General features: G+C 43.5%; 1 protein-coding gene across 3 annotated transcripts in view; it reads left to right on the top strand.

The window, feature by feature from the left end:
• Positions 1-7667, top strand: part of Ca10 (carbonic anhydrase 10) — a 497493-nt gene extending 489826 nt beyond the window's left edge. For all 3 annotated transcript variants that reach the window (XM_028772369.1, XM_028772370.1, XM_028772368.1), the window contains 3 exons: positions 3040-3194; positions 5249-5423; positions 6330-7667. In XM_028772369.1, the coding sequence (XP_028628202.1) occupies positions 3040-3194; positions 5249-5423; positions 6330-6352 (353 nt within the window). In that variant the 3' untranslated portion in view covers positions 6353-7667. The remainder of the gene's footprint in view (positions 1-3039; positions 3195-5248; positions 5424-6329) is intronic.
• The last annotated feature ends 6175 nt before the right edge of the window (positions 7668-13842 follow it).

Here is a 13842-nt window from a genome sequence, read left to right on the forward strand (position 1 = left end):
GCCTCCTGGATGTGGCCTGTGTTGACCCTGCTAGCCTCATTTCCCACAATATCCCTCCACCTCCATCCTGCCCACACTCAAGCAGTTCCTAAGTACCATAGCCCTGCTAAACTCCCTCAGCTCTGTCTCCAGTGCCTCTATCTGCAGTACCCTTGACACCTCGCCCTCTGCTAGTCACACACTGATTACTTCCTGTCATTCAAGATCCACTTCAAGGCAGCTCCTCCATTCGTCTTTGCCTGAGCCCCCTTCCCCCACTCCAGATAAAGCTGACAGCTTCTCTCTGAGCCTGCACAGCACTGTTTGTGACTCCTACCTGTTCTCCCCTAATTATGCCCAGCTCCTCTGCTCAGAGCTTGGTGCTAGGAGACCTAGCACATCCTAGAAACCATTGCAGACAAGACGAGCTGGATACCCATCTCATTGTGTTATTGACTGAGAAAACTCAGAAGGACCAGCATAGGGGTGTGTGCTGTGGCCACTGTGGCTCTGTGATAGGAACACTTGATATCTCATGCCACAGTATAGATGCTTCCAGGCAGATTCCAGTTGCTGCTTCCCTCTTTGGCTTGTCCTGGGTCTTTAGTGTTCCCATATAAAGTGTTTGTTTCTATTTAAATGGAAAAATGTTTACAAGTTGTCAAGCATGGTAGTATACACCTGAAATCCCAACCAGTACTTGAGAAGTAAGTGATTAGTGGTTCAAAACCAGCCCAGGATGCATGAATGACATCATGTCTTTAAAAAAAAAAAAAACCTAAGCAGTTAAGAGTACTTGCACCTCCTGGAGAGGATCCAGGTTCATCCCCAGAAATCACATCAGGTGACTCACAGCTATCTATAATTCTAACTCCAGGAGATCTGACACCCTCTTCTGGCCTCCATGGGCATCTTCACTCACAGCTGCATATACACAGACACATAAGCAAAACTAAACTACCTTTAAGAAGGAAGGGAGAAGGGGGAGGAAGAAGGAAGAATGGAGAAAAAGGAGAAAGAAGAAGAGAGTGAGGGAGAAATCCTTCATCTTAGAGTCAGTCAAGTTGTTCTCTAAGCCCAGGCTGGCTGATCTCTCTTGGTGCATTGATGGAGACCTGGAGGGGTTCTTGTAGCACAGTAGAGGAGGGAAGGTATAGTATTAAAGTAATTAAATAAATCCCAGCGACAAGTTCCACACTACCTCCCCCAATCCTCATCCCCAGTGTTCTAGGTTCCCCGATTAAAGGCACACACACACACACACAGCCTTTATATTTTGGTATGCCTTAATCAGCTTAATAGCTGGGCCACTTCCTAACCTCCACGTGGCTAATCTACTTCCCTCCGATAATCCCAAGTTATTGCTTTCTACATTTCATATTCTACCTTGACTGCCCTGGACCCAGTTGGGCAGCCCTCTTGGGCCACATTTTCCTGGCTCCTACATGGTAGCTATGCCTACCTGTCCTGAACCTTCTCAGGCATAGGGTCTTTCCTCTCCTTCCCCTTCTCCCAACATGCCAGATCTTTTTTCCTTCTCCTTCGGTCCCTAGCCTGGGAATCCTAAAAGTCCCTCCTTTGTCTGCCCTGCCCAGCCATTGGCTGCTGGCAACTTTATTTATCAATCAGAACCAACTGGGGGCAGGGTCCCTGAGTGTCTTACCTCTGGACATGTGGATTCTTGTGTGAACAATTTTGGGGACCTGAGTAAATATAAGAATACAAACAACATTAGACCAGACCCACTACAGGAAGGTTTTAGATGCAACCAGTAAATGATAGGTTTCTTTACATTATTTCAAACTACTAATTCAATTGGTCTGCTCACACTTGACAGTCAAGGAGCAGAAAAATTCAAAACCCTCAGCAAAGATGTTTCTTCCTTATCAGAGAAAGTTTAAACAACTCTTAGAGGAAGAAGTGGAGGAGAGTCTTTGCCTATAAGAATAGATGGACAGCGTGAATGTCTACCCAGCAGCGGACAGTGCACTTATCACTCTGCAGTGACGTCTACATATATGCATTGCCCTGTGCTGTCTAGGTCTTCAACTGGAATGGGCCAAACACTGCATCTCTCCTGTGTCCTAAGAGCCCAGCCATGGACCCAGCTCAAATAGTTACTTAGGGAATATCTGGCAAATTGATAGGTCAGGAAAAGTGCAGTTTTCCTGTTCCTGCTCTGCAGGAATCAGCTTCCTCCATGGCTGTGGACTTTATCTCTCTGGCCTTTATTCTCCTTATCCATGTGGATGTTTTACATGTAGTATGAGGTTCTAGCTATGAGTGGACATCTTTTCTTATACATCACTTGAGTGATGGCATCAGCCACTATCAAGTAAGTCCTTTCCCAATGGGAGTTGGATACATCCAGAGGGCATAGGGGAGCAAGCCAGTCTCATCCCTCTGCCAGCCAGGCTTTGGTGACCTACTGAGTATTCTCCATGCTCTTGGACTGACCATAATTGTGGGTGCTTCTAGCACACTGGGATATTTACTACCTCTGGAGACAGACCTGTAATCTCTGGTGCACGGAAGCCACAGTAAGATGGAATCAGGGTCTGGGGAAAAGAATCTCCTTTTTTTTTCCCCTTAAAATCCTGACATCAGCTTTAGTCATGTGACTCCTTTGACCAGCAAAATGTGTGCCTAAGTGAGTGGCATGTACTGCTTCTGGGATGGAGCAATGTGAGTGTCACCATCTTTTACAAGGGTTGTTTTTCATTCAGTCACTATGATCTCCAAACCACAGTGCAACTAGTCAGTGGCCATTTAAAGGGTCTGAGTCACAAGTGTGAACAGCTTGTGACCTAGAGGAGGGCCTTCAGCCACCTGGACTGTTTATGAACAATAAATAAAATTCTGTAGCTTAAAACGTTAGGAAATAAAGGATAAAACACTAGCTATGTGAGGAGAATGACAATGGAACTGTTTGCTACTGAAAATATTAGCAGATACAGTCTTCTGAAAACATATACAGAGTTTAACATTATATATAATAAAGATGTATCACCAAGACCTTATCAAGATACTAAGTTTTGGCTTTATTATTTTCCTTTCCAGATGATGCATATTTACTACAGGGACTTAATATAGAGGAACTGTATCCAGAGACCTCTAGTTTCATCACTTATGATGGGTCGATGACTATTCCACCCTGCTATGAGACAGCGAGTTGGATAATAATGAACAAGCCTGTGTACATAACCAGGATGCAGGTGAGCTTACCTTCAGTTCTTTAGCCAATGGGAAGAGAGTATGAGGACTGACTGAGTAGGTTCTCAGGCTGTTGTGTTGATTGACTAGGATTTGTGCAGCCATCAAGCACAAGCTGGGTGACACCAACAACAGAAACATAATTGTCTCACAGAAACTCCAAGGATGGAGTCAGAAAGATTGGTCCCCTCAGAGGAATGTGGGAATTGGCTCCGTGCCTGTTCCCTGGCTTCTGTGGTTTGCCAGAATTCTCTGGTATTCCTTGGCATGAGATGTAGCACCCCCAGGACTCTGCTGTCATTGTTACTTGGTGTTCTCTGTGTGACGGCATCTCTGTCCAAATCTACTCTCTTTAAAAAGACCCCAGTCATACCAAATAAAAACCTCTGTTACTGCATATTAACCTAGCTAATTGCATCAGAAGGAGCCCTACTTCCAAGTGAGGTCATATCCTAAGTATTACAGATTACCAATGTCTCCAATTTACACACACAATTAAACCCACACCACCTATATTTACAGAGTCAGCATATGAAATGGACTAATATGAACTACTTATGAAAACACTCTACCTGCCTGAGGGAAATAAGATAGCAGAGTAGGTTCCAAAATCACACTCTATAGATAGACTGTTCAGTGTACAAATGGAGATACAAATTGATACAGTGGCTCACTCCTGTAAGGATGCTGAGACAGGAGGATCACCATAGGTTCTAGGTAAGCCCAGGCTACAGAATGGATGCCTGTCTCAAAAGTGCAACAATTTTTAACCTACGTTTTTTTAAAGCCTATACCAGCTAAAATAAACCTCAGTGGCAGCGTGCTTGCCCAACACTGATTGACAAGAACCCAGGCTCATTCTATAGCACTGCAGACAAGAAGAATAACCTATGTCAATTTCATTATGCAGGGACTTCTCAGATCCTTTTTAAAAAAATAATGTGCGTATCACTCTCTAAGTAGAGGTAACATGGTACACAGCATTTCACAAACATGTTTTGAGTGTGGGAGTTGTTTAAGAACTGCACAGGAACCAGCCCATGCCAGCTCTGCTCAGTGGCTCACTCCAGGTTTGCCACCCTCCTTCTCTCCCCCATGATGAGGGTAGATTGAATACATCTGTCCCAGCTCCAGCACTTGATGGCCAGTATCTAGAAGGCCTCAGAGGGAGGATGAGCAAGTGAGACAGAACCCACCTCCTTGGCAAGATCTAATGTTCACAGCTTAACAACATGCAGTTTCTAGTCCCTGATCCTGTTGGATCATCCTTCTTGGATGACAAACAACAGTAACTCCCTCCAGATCACTCAAGCTCAGAAAAGGGACATCTTCAAGAGATACTGGAACATCTCAGAGAGTACAAGACCAGAAACCAACATGAGGGATTCACTAGACAGAATGCCAGAAGCTCTCCCCACACTTTCCTCCTCCCCTTTCTCCTTTCCTCCCTGTCTCCTTCCTCCTCCTCCCCTCTTTTTCTCCCTCTCCTCTCTTTCCTCTTCTCCTCTTCTTCCTTGTTCCTGCTCATGCTTCTCTTCCCTCCTCCTCCTCCTCCTCTTCCTCCTCCTCCTCTTCCTCCTCCTCCTCCTCCTCTTCCTCCTTCTAGCATATTTGATTTACTCTTTTTTTTTCTTCACTGTCTTGTGGTAAAACAGCCAGGGTTTTCACAAGAAAGAAATTGAAGTAGTCTAGCTTAGTTTAATAGACCAACCACTATGGACTGGGTAGTAACCATATAGAGTCAAGGTATCAGAGAAAGTCAAAACTGCTGACTGGAAACTAATGCTGCAGAAACTCATCTCATTCAAGGATGAGAATCAACTGTTCAAAGTCCACGAGCTAACAAGCTAGATGCACACTGGGTATTTGATGGCATCTTTGTATGGTCCTTCAGCCCATCCTATCTGGGAAAAGAGGCTCCTAGGACTTCTGACCTTTTCCAGATAGTCAATGCTGTCTGGCCAGGCAACAGCCTATTATTTGGCCTTTCTTCCCCAGCACATCTAGAGTAGCTGGATCTCCAGTGGCTGGATCTCACCACTCTTTCTCTTCACAGATGCATTCCCTACGCCTCCTCAGCCAGAATCAGCCATCGCAGATCTTTCTGAGCATGAGTGACAACTTCAGGCCTGTCCAGCCACTCAACAACCGCTGTATCCGCACCAACATCAACTTCAGTTTACAGGGGAAGGACTGTCCTAACAACAGGGCCCAGAAACTGCAGTACAGAGGTGAGTGCAGTGGCCCCAGGAAGAGCGCCCAGACCAGAGGTCCAGCTTTAAGCTTAGGCCTATCTCCCATGGTAGGAGCTCTGACAGTAAGGTCACTGCCACACCTGATACCACTGCTGCTCCTGAACCCTGACTACATTGTTCTTTTTCCTCAGTTTCTTTCATCCCTTTTCTCTCTTAGACACTCATAGGACACCTACACAACAGAGTCCTTGTCCCCTTTCAGCCACCACTACTGGACAAATACCCAATTCTATCATTGACTTTTCTCTTTATTCCTCACTGATTTATTGGGCACCTACTGTGAATCAGGCACACTTAGGTAGTGGCTGTGGTTCAATGGTAATCAATATAGATATGACCCTAACCAAGAGAGTTTGTAGCCTAAAGCAGGGCTTGGCACTTTGGTTATAAAGAAGCAGCAATCAAATATTTTAGGCATTGTGGGTCAGATATTCTCTATTCGATTCTAATGACCTAGTGTGAAGTCAGCCATAGGTAGCATGAAAATGATGCAGCATGACATCGACTGTGGTTAATATGCAAATAGAGGGAGAATGTGCTAGTTTGAGGCTGTGAACTAAAGTTTTCCTATCTTTGGTCTAAACCACTGACCACCCCTAACTAGAACTTTCTACTTGACAGAAATAGTCTATACCTATTTGATTTGAAGTGTGACTAGACCAATGATAACACAAGTACATGTATTCTTCTCACCCATTTGGCTTCAACAGTAACCATCTGAAGCTCTTGGCTTCCTGGATAGCTCAAGTCTAAAAAGCCCCAGGGCAGGGAGTAGTACTTTAGAGTAAGCCCGCTGTACTGTATGCGATTAATTCAGTTGTGCCTTGTTTTGTGTTATGTGTATGTGTGTGTGTTCGGTTTTGTTTCTCTCTCTCTTTCCAGTAAACGAATGGCTCCTCAAGTAGGGAACTAAGCCAAGAAGAATCCCACCTCAGTGAAATTCTACAACTGTGAACTGACGTAACCCAGAATGCCCCCTTCCCTGTCCTTTCTCCCCTAAGCTTTTCATTCTTTGGATTGGCCCCTTTTTCATGAAAATTGTCTGCAAAAATATTTCAAAGGAGTGCATCTCTACACACATACACACACACACACACTCACACAGACATACACACACACACACATAAACACAAGTACACACATTCACACACACACACACACACACACACACACACACCACCTCCATGAGGGGAAAGCCAAGTTTCAGAAACAAAGGTTCATTCATCAAAGGTCTTAGAAGAAAACAACCAGTTAACCTGATTTTAATTTTGATACTGTTTTCCTGAACTAATAACTCAACCCAATGGGACTTCTCAGCCTTTGTATATACAAAATTCTTCCAAAAGAGAGTGGAGATAAAAATACCACTCTAAAAGCATCAAGCGGACTCTGCATCTCATCGTCCCTGACAGTGTCCTGGGCTACTCTGTGGGTGCTGTGACAGGTGAAAAAGGACAAAGCTGACCAAGGACACTTATTTCTAGATTATGATTCTTCTGTTTACTCAATGATTTAAAAAGAAAATCTTCAAAAAAGATAAATTAAAGGACAGACATCAAAGAGCTATACGTTGTATATATTTATCACCGCAGACTATAAGAATGGAATTACTTCCCTCTCTGTCACATAACTGTACTAGGACTTGCCCGAGATCAGAATCGATCCATCCGCTGTTTCTTGTTTTCTGAAGGTCATACATTGTGTTTGGTTACTGTTAACAGCCCAATAAATGTGTTTAATGCGTTGATTTCATTTTTCTGGCTTTGGTCTGTTCTCCTTCCTGCCAGGCTAAGCGCCCTAGCCCCATGCAGCTACCTTCTTGGATCTCCCATGTCCCTTCATCTCCATGTTTTGTTCATTTGCAGCCAGTTTTACTAAGTTTGTGGCAAGCAGGAATGCATTTGCTAAGCAGGTATATCTATCTTTCACTCCACTCCATGGCTCGACCCTTCATCCCAGGTGATCTTCGCCTGACATAGCAGGTGACAGATTCCTTGCGTTTCAAAACTGCCATTCTTCCCTAGCCCCTGTGATGCTCCCAAAGGAATGCACTTTGCCTTGTAAATTCCTGGGAAATTGGGGTATCTTTTCTCTCCAGGTGCAGCCAGATCTCACAAAGTACAAACGAATGCCTTTCTTTTCTTGTTTATAATGGTCACTCACTGTGTTTGGTTACTGTCAAAAAAAAAAATCAATAAATGTGTTTAACAAGTTGCCCAATGCCGATGCCTGAGTTTATTGAGAAAGAAGATGCCTCCTGCTTAAGTTCCCCGAGTCCTGCTGGGTTCACCTTGCAATTGCATTCAGCCAGCAGGGTAACCAGAGCTGCTGGAACAGACTGTCTGGCTAGTCCCAGAACCAGATAATTAATACCCTGTTGAGAAAACATATAGGCTTTGCTGCTGGAAGGGATGAGTTGGATGTTCGATTGGTTGCCAAATTAAAAATAACTTTCATCTCTCCTCCCTGTCACAATCTCCAACAAGAGAGGAAGCACCAACAGGTGGGTTTGTACAAACAGCACCGACAGGGTAGATGTATTGGAAACCCCACCTAGGGGCAAGGTACACTGGCAATGAAAACTTCAGACAATCAGCTCTCTCTAATTATCTGTAATTAGCAATGCTGTGCTAAGTTGGTGTTAGTAGTCTTTCTTTCCACTTTTTGCATTAATGGTAGTTATAAGACAGCCTGAGCCACACAGGAATCTAGTCCTACTTCAAAACAGTTGCGTGTTTGTTTTTTTTTTGTTTTTGTTTTTGTTTTTTTACAGAAAACGAATAACCTACAGAAGGAAACAGCCTTGTAGCTGGCTGCTTGCTCTTGGGTCACAGTCTCCCTTAGTCTGTGACAGGAACCAGTGACACAGAATGACATTGAGTAATACAGAAGTGAACTGACTTCATGCTACCCGCCTACCACATGACCCTGTGTAGGCTACTTTATTTCTCTGATCTGTACACTGGAGATATTAGTAACTGTTCTGTGAGTTCCGATGATACAAACAACAGTAACAACAACAACATAACTATTATCACAAGTAGAGTAAGAGATCGTTTATTCTAGAGCCAAATTTGAGTGACCATGGCCTGAGAAACAGGCCTGGATCACCACATAGAAGCAGTTTTTATCATAGCAAAGCAAAGTAAGGTATAATGTAAAGCATAATGTAGAGTGTGCGGGTGGGGGTGTCTTAAAGGGGTTACTGCCAGAAGGGGGAATCTCTCCTATAGGTCTCGGACGCTATCTGATGACACTCTTAGCTTTGGAGTTGGTGGAAGCTCGTAATCTGCTAAATTGATAAATTCAAAAGAGATTTTACCTATCTGTCACAAGTTGTTAGTTCTGAAACAAAGGTGGGCAGAGAATGGCTTTTTAGGGGGCTAATGCTAGCTCAAGGTAAAGGTAATTGGGCTCTGGACCTGCAACGCTCCAAGCTCTCCACTGCTCAACACCACGGCTGTTCCAATCAGTCTATCAGTCTTCACAGACACAGCTCTTATATAACTACCCATGACAGCACAGTGCTGGCACCTGAAGGCTCTGCACGCGATGCCCAGGGAACATTTGTGTGCCCTGCTCACCAGAAGTTTATTTAAAGCATATGATGGCCCCCTTCACAGGAAGGGGTTAGTATTGATCGCTTGGGGATGCTAGACTAACATCAAGAGAAACAGGTGCTCTGCAGACTGGACAAAGAGGTGCCGAGGAGGAGCACAAGGAAGCCGGACTGCAGGGACCCACGCTCCCAGGCCCCTTTCTATTACCAGTGTCCTCTGAGTGATTAGATTACAGGCCTGAGACACCACACTGATCTTCAAGAACAAAAATGTTTGAAGAATAAAAGTTTCTAGAACTTGACTTGATAGGGATGTCAAGAAGCAAGCCTTATGAACACATTTTACCATCTAGGAAGCTGAGGATGGGTTGAGCACAGTGTGCTGTGTTCTTTGAAATCTGCCCAACATCTGGCTTCAACTATCAGAGCCCTGCCTGGTATGGATGTCCCTTTCTCCTGGGAGGGATATGAAACTTGGGGTATACTGACTATCATTCTCCTTCGATCAGACCGGGGCTGGGGGGGGGGGGGGGGAAGAAACTGTGCATGTAAGAGCAAGCAGAGAAAACTGAATGACAGAAAGAAGTGAAAATTTGAAGTTGCCTCTGGAGAACACATTTTGTGTTTCTAAGGCCATTAAGGCCTTGCTCCCATCTCTCTAGGTAGCAGTTTAGTTTCCATGGTAACAACAGGACAACCACAGCTGGATGTACTAAATGTTCCTGTGTGATGGTGACCCGGAATCTAGGCAGGAAAGCTATGCATGGGCTGAAGTCTGATAGACCATGTGGTTAACACATCACCAACATCCCTGGAGTGAAACCTCCATGCTGAAGCCCTAGTTTTCTTGCTCCAGAAAGCTTAAGAGTGGGATTCTGGGAGTCCGAACTCATTCTCATACCTTCAATGACTAGCAGCTTAAACATAAGGGAAGATTTGCCAAGATTCCAGCCAAAGAAACATTTGTACATGGCATCCTGGAAAGCATGCCAGGTCCTGTTCTAAGTGTTTCCATCCGTATCATTCACACACTCATGGACCTGAGACTTAATCCCCAATTCTGTTTCCATACTGTAAATGCAAAACTGGTTTCTTAAAGACTGAATGACCAAGTCAGGGATGCATGCTCATCAGTGGGACAGCCAGCCCTAAGTCTTACAAAACAAATCTCCAGTCACCACTGACCCCTGGGACTGGTGAACACTGCAGTTCAGCAGCTCACCAAAGAGCTGGTCACACTGAGGAGGAGGTTGAGCAAGCCTTAGTGAGCCTGATGGCCATTCACATGAGAACAGCTCCTTCTCGCTAACTCCTGCTCTAGAAAGACTCAACTTGCTACAGGTTAGAATCACTTAGGCATAATTCCCTCCACCTTCATCCATGTTACAGAAAGTGCTAGGAGCCCTTCCTTTTCTTGTCTTTGAATCTTCTAGTTAGCATACAGAACAATGGATCTCATTATGTGTTTCGATGCATATGCCATTATGCTATTCTTATTCACTTCCTCCCCTCCACTGTCCTCCATTCCCGACTCTTGTTGGTCCCTCTCCTCTCCCCAGTTAGTCCTTCCCCATGCTTTCATATCATATGGGTTCCATAATCCTCTCTTATTCCTCACCGCCCTGGTTGTGGTCTTGCTGGAGGAGGTATGTTACTGAGGTTGGGCTTTTCACTCCCAGTATACATGTGTGTGTATGTATGTATGTATGTATGTATGTATGTATGTTTGTATACATATATGTGTGTGTGTTTATATGTGTGTGTATATATATATGTGTGTGTATACATCATGAGACATATATATATACACACACATATATATGTCTCATGATTGTTTTTCAAGATGTGAGCTCTAAGCTAATGCTCTAGTGCCTTGCCTGCTTTCCTGTTGTCATGTTCCCTGCCATGGTGGTTAGAGACCCTATTTCTCTGTAAACACGAGCCTCGGATTAAATGTTTTCATTTATAATTTGCCTTGGTCAGGTTTTGGTGGTTTTTTGTTTTTTTTTGTTTTTTGTTTTTGTCATGGCAATAGAAAAGACACCTCTCCCCTTAGATCTCTTCCTTCTCTTTTATTTCTCCAGTTCTACTCTTGTGATGTGTGTGTCTGTGTGTGACTGTGTCTGTGTATGTGTGTGTGCAAGCATGTCTGTGTGTCTCTGTGTGTGTGTGTGTGTGTGTGTGTGTGTGTGCCCACCACAGATCAACACTCTCAATTATTCAGCTTGCAAGTTTCTTCAAACTGTTTTTGAACAAATTAAAAACAAGCTCAAAGTCAGGCGTTTGGGAAGATGAGCTATGTACATAATTAAATAAAAGTCATGGTCACATGACAGCCCTGCCAGCTCTTACTTTATTGTGTCTTTCCCAGGCAACACTACCTCCCCAGGACACTGCAGCCCTCTGTCATGGCCTATTCTGCCCCTCCTCATCTCAGGCCCAAACTATGACAATATCCACCCAGCAGGTCTTCTATCTCTAGTTTCCAGGTAAGGGAAAGTCTCTGGATATCAAGAACTCAAAAATACCAATATTGTTTGAAACAAGAACTTGCGTTCACACTGAAAATAGGTTACAAGAAACGTACACTGGGCTGGGGCCTGAGTAGCTAGCCAATTTTCTATTGGCATGAATATAAAACTAAACAGAAAATCTGAGGGATGGCAGTTCAAATGAATTTGGTAGTAAAACAGATTCCAGGTACAGCACACACTGGGCACACTGGATCTAGAGCTTAGTTGGAATGAGAAGTCGCTCAGGAATTTTCTGGAAGGTCAGAGAGACAGATCCTCACCTAGACATTGCCACCCCACCTCCACACAATAGCTGGTGCCCATAAACCAAAACTTTCAACCTGAGTGCATCTTCCAAGACTATCAACTTCAGTGGTCCCCAATGGTTTTCAGACTAAAAGACCAAGTTCTTTAGCAAAGTCTTCATTAATGAGTTCTCAGCAGAGGTAAATAAATGCAAGTTTAGGTCCCGTTATGCAAGAGGCCAAGGATACCAGATTATTGGCTGTTTTCCAGACACCTACATTCTCCAGCCACCTGGCCTCGTGTCACCACTGAGGTTGCAGTTCCAGTTTTTCTTCATCTGTGAAAACGATACACAACCTTGATGAGACAGCTCAAATGTCAGGTTAAGGGTTTCTTGATCTCTCAAGATGTGCTTTGAAGAATTCTTCCATCATCTGAGCTCATAGCATACAGATTGCATCTTTAATATCTCAATATTAGAAATATATATAATAGGGGCTGGAGAGATGGCTCAGTGGTTGAGAACACTGGCTGTTCTTCCAGAGAACCCAGGTTCAATTCCCAGCACCCACATGACACCTCAGGAACTGTCTGTGACTCCAGTTCCAGGGGATCCAACACCCTCACACAGACATACATACAGGCAAAATACCAGTGCACACAAAATAAAAGTAAATATTTTTTAAAAGAGAAAGATATAGATATAGATGTATGTGTATGTGTGTACACACACACACACACATATATATGTGTATTATATATATATATAATATATATATATATATTATGTGTATATATGTTATGGGTATTATATATATATATATAATAAAGAACTACATGTGGTCCTATGTTTTTCTGTCTCTGTAGCAATTTGAAGTTTTCCTAAAGGCAGAGGTAAGCTCTCTACTCATCTTTGCCTCTCTTATTCCTGTACTCAGAGAAATAAATCAGTCACAGTGCTCTGCAAATAGTAGTTATTGCAGAAGTACAATATACAGATTATCCCTGTAAGAGAGATAATTCTAGCATTTGACTCTTTTCAGTTGAGAACTATGAACTCCCTATTGTATCAAGCATGGTGATGGTTCCCTTTACATATTATTAAATACATTATTTTACTCAATGCACCTAGAAGGTCTGCCAAGCAATTCTGGGCCTTCCTTAACAGATAAAGAAATTAAGGATTAGACAGCTAACAGTGCATACCCAGGTTGACAGAGCTGGAGAGGACTAGAACCAGGAAGTTACAGAAGAGGATGGCTTAGTAGCCTTCCTGCTGAGACTAGAGAAACCTCAGGTGAACATGCTCTGGCTGATGCTAGCATGGAAGGATTCTTTCATGTAGACCTATAGTTGTGCAATTAACCCTAGTAGACCAGCTATGATCTGAATATCTGGACCCTGTCCTAAATTACATTCTGAAATTCTCAAATTCAAGATATCAGGAGGTAGGATCTTTAGGAAATGGTTAGGTCACAGGTGTGGGTCTTCGTGAATGGAATTAGTGCCTGCTCCTATGATACAAGACCAAAACAAACTTCTCACCCTTCCATCATGAAGGACATGGCTAGAAAGAATCATCTATAAGCCAGAAAGTAGGTCTTCACAAAATTAAACCAACCTTGACCTTGAACTTCCCATCCTCCATAACTAATGAAAGATAAACTTCCGTAGTTTGTGAGGCATTCAGTGTATATGATATTACAGTCCAAACAGTTGGTAGTGGGACTCAGTAGGAACTGTGTCAATGGTTCACAGCCAATTAAATCAAAGTCTCTGAATCTAAGCCATCTGGGGAATCTTTAAAGCCACCGGTTAGTCCATGCGGCCATCTGCAATGTTGGCCACTCATCTGAGTCATCTGGTAGGCTTGTATAGTAGCACCTGGATGGTGCTGCTAGATCTAAATGTTCTCTGGGTGAACCTGATACTGGCTAAAAGTGAAAAACACTATTCCATACTATGATATCTGCCAGTCAGATCCCAGTATGTATAAGCCACCTGACCCCCAAACAAACAAGCACTCCATTAGAATGACAGAGTAGTGAACTAGGACAATTTTAAAAAAATCAAAAAA

The sequence above is a fragment of the Grammomys surdaster genome, unplaced genomic scaffold (assembly GCF_004785775.1).
Source record: "Grammomys surdaster isolate TR1022 unplaced genomic scaffold, NIH_TR_1.0 213, whole genome shotgun sequence".
In the NCBI taxonomy this organism is placed as follows: Eukaryota; Metazoa; Chordata; class Mammalia; order Rodentia; family Muridae; genus Grammomys; species Grammomys surdaster.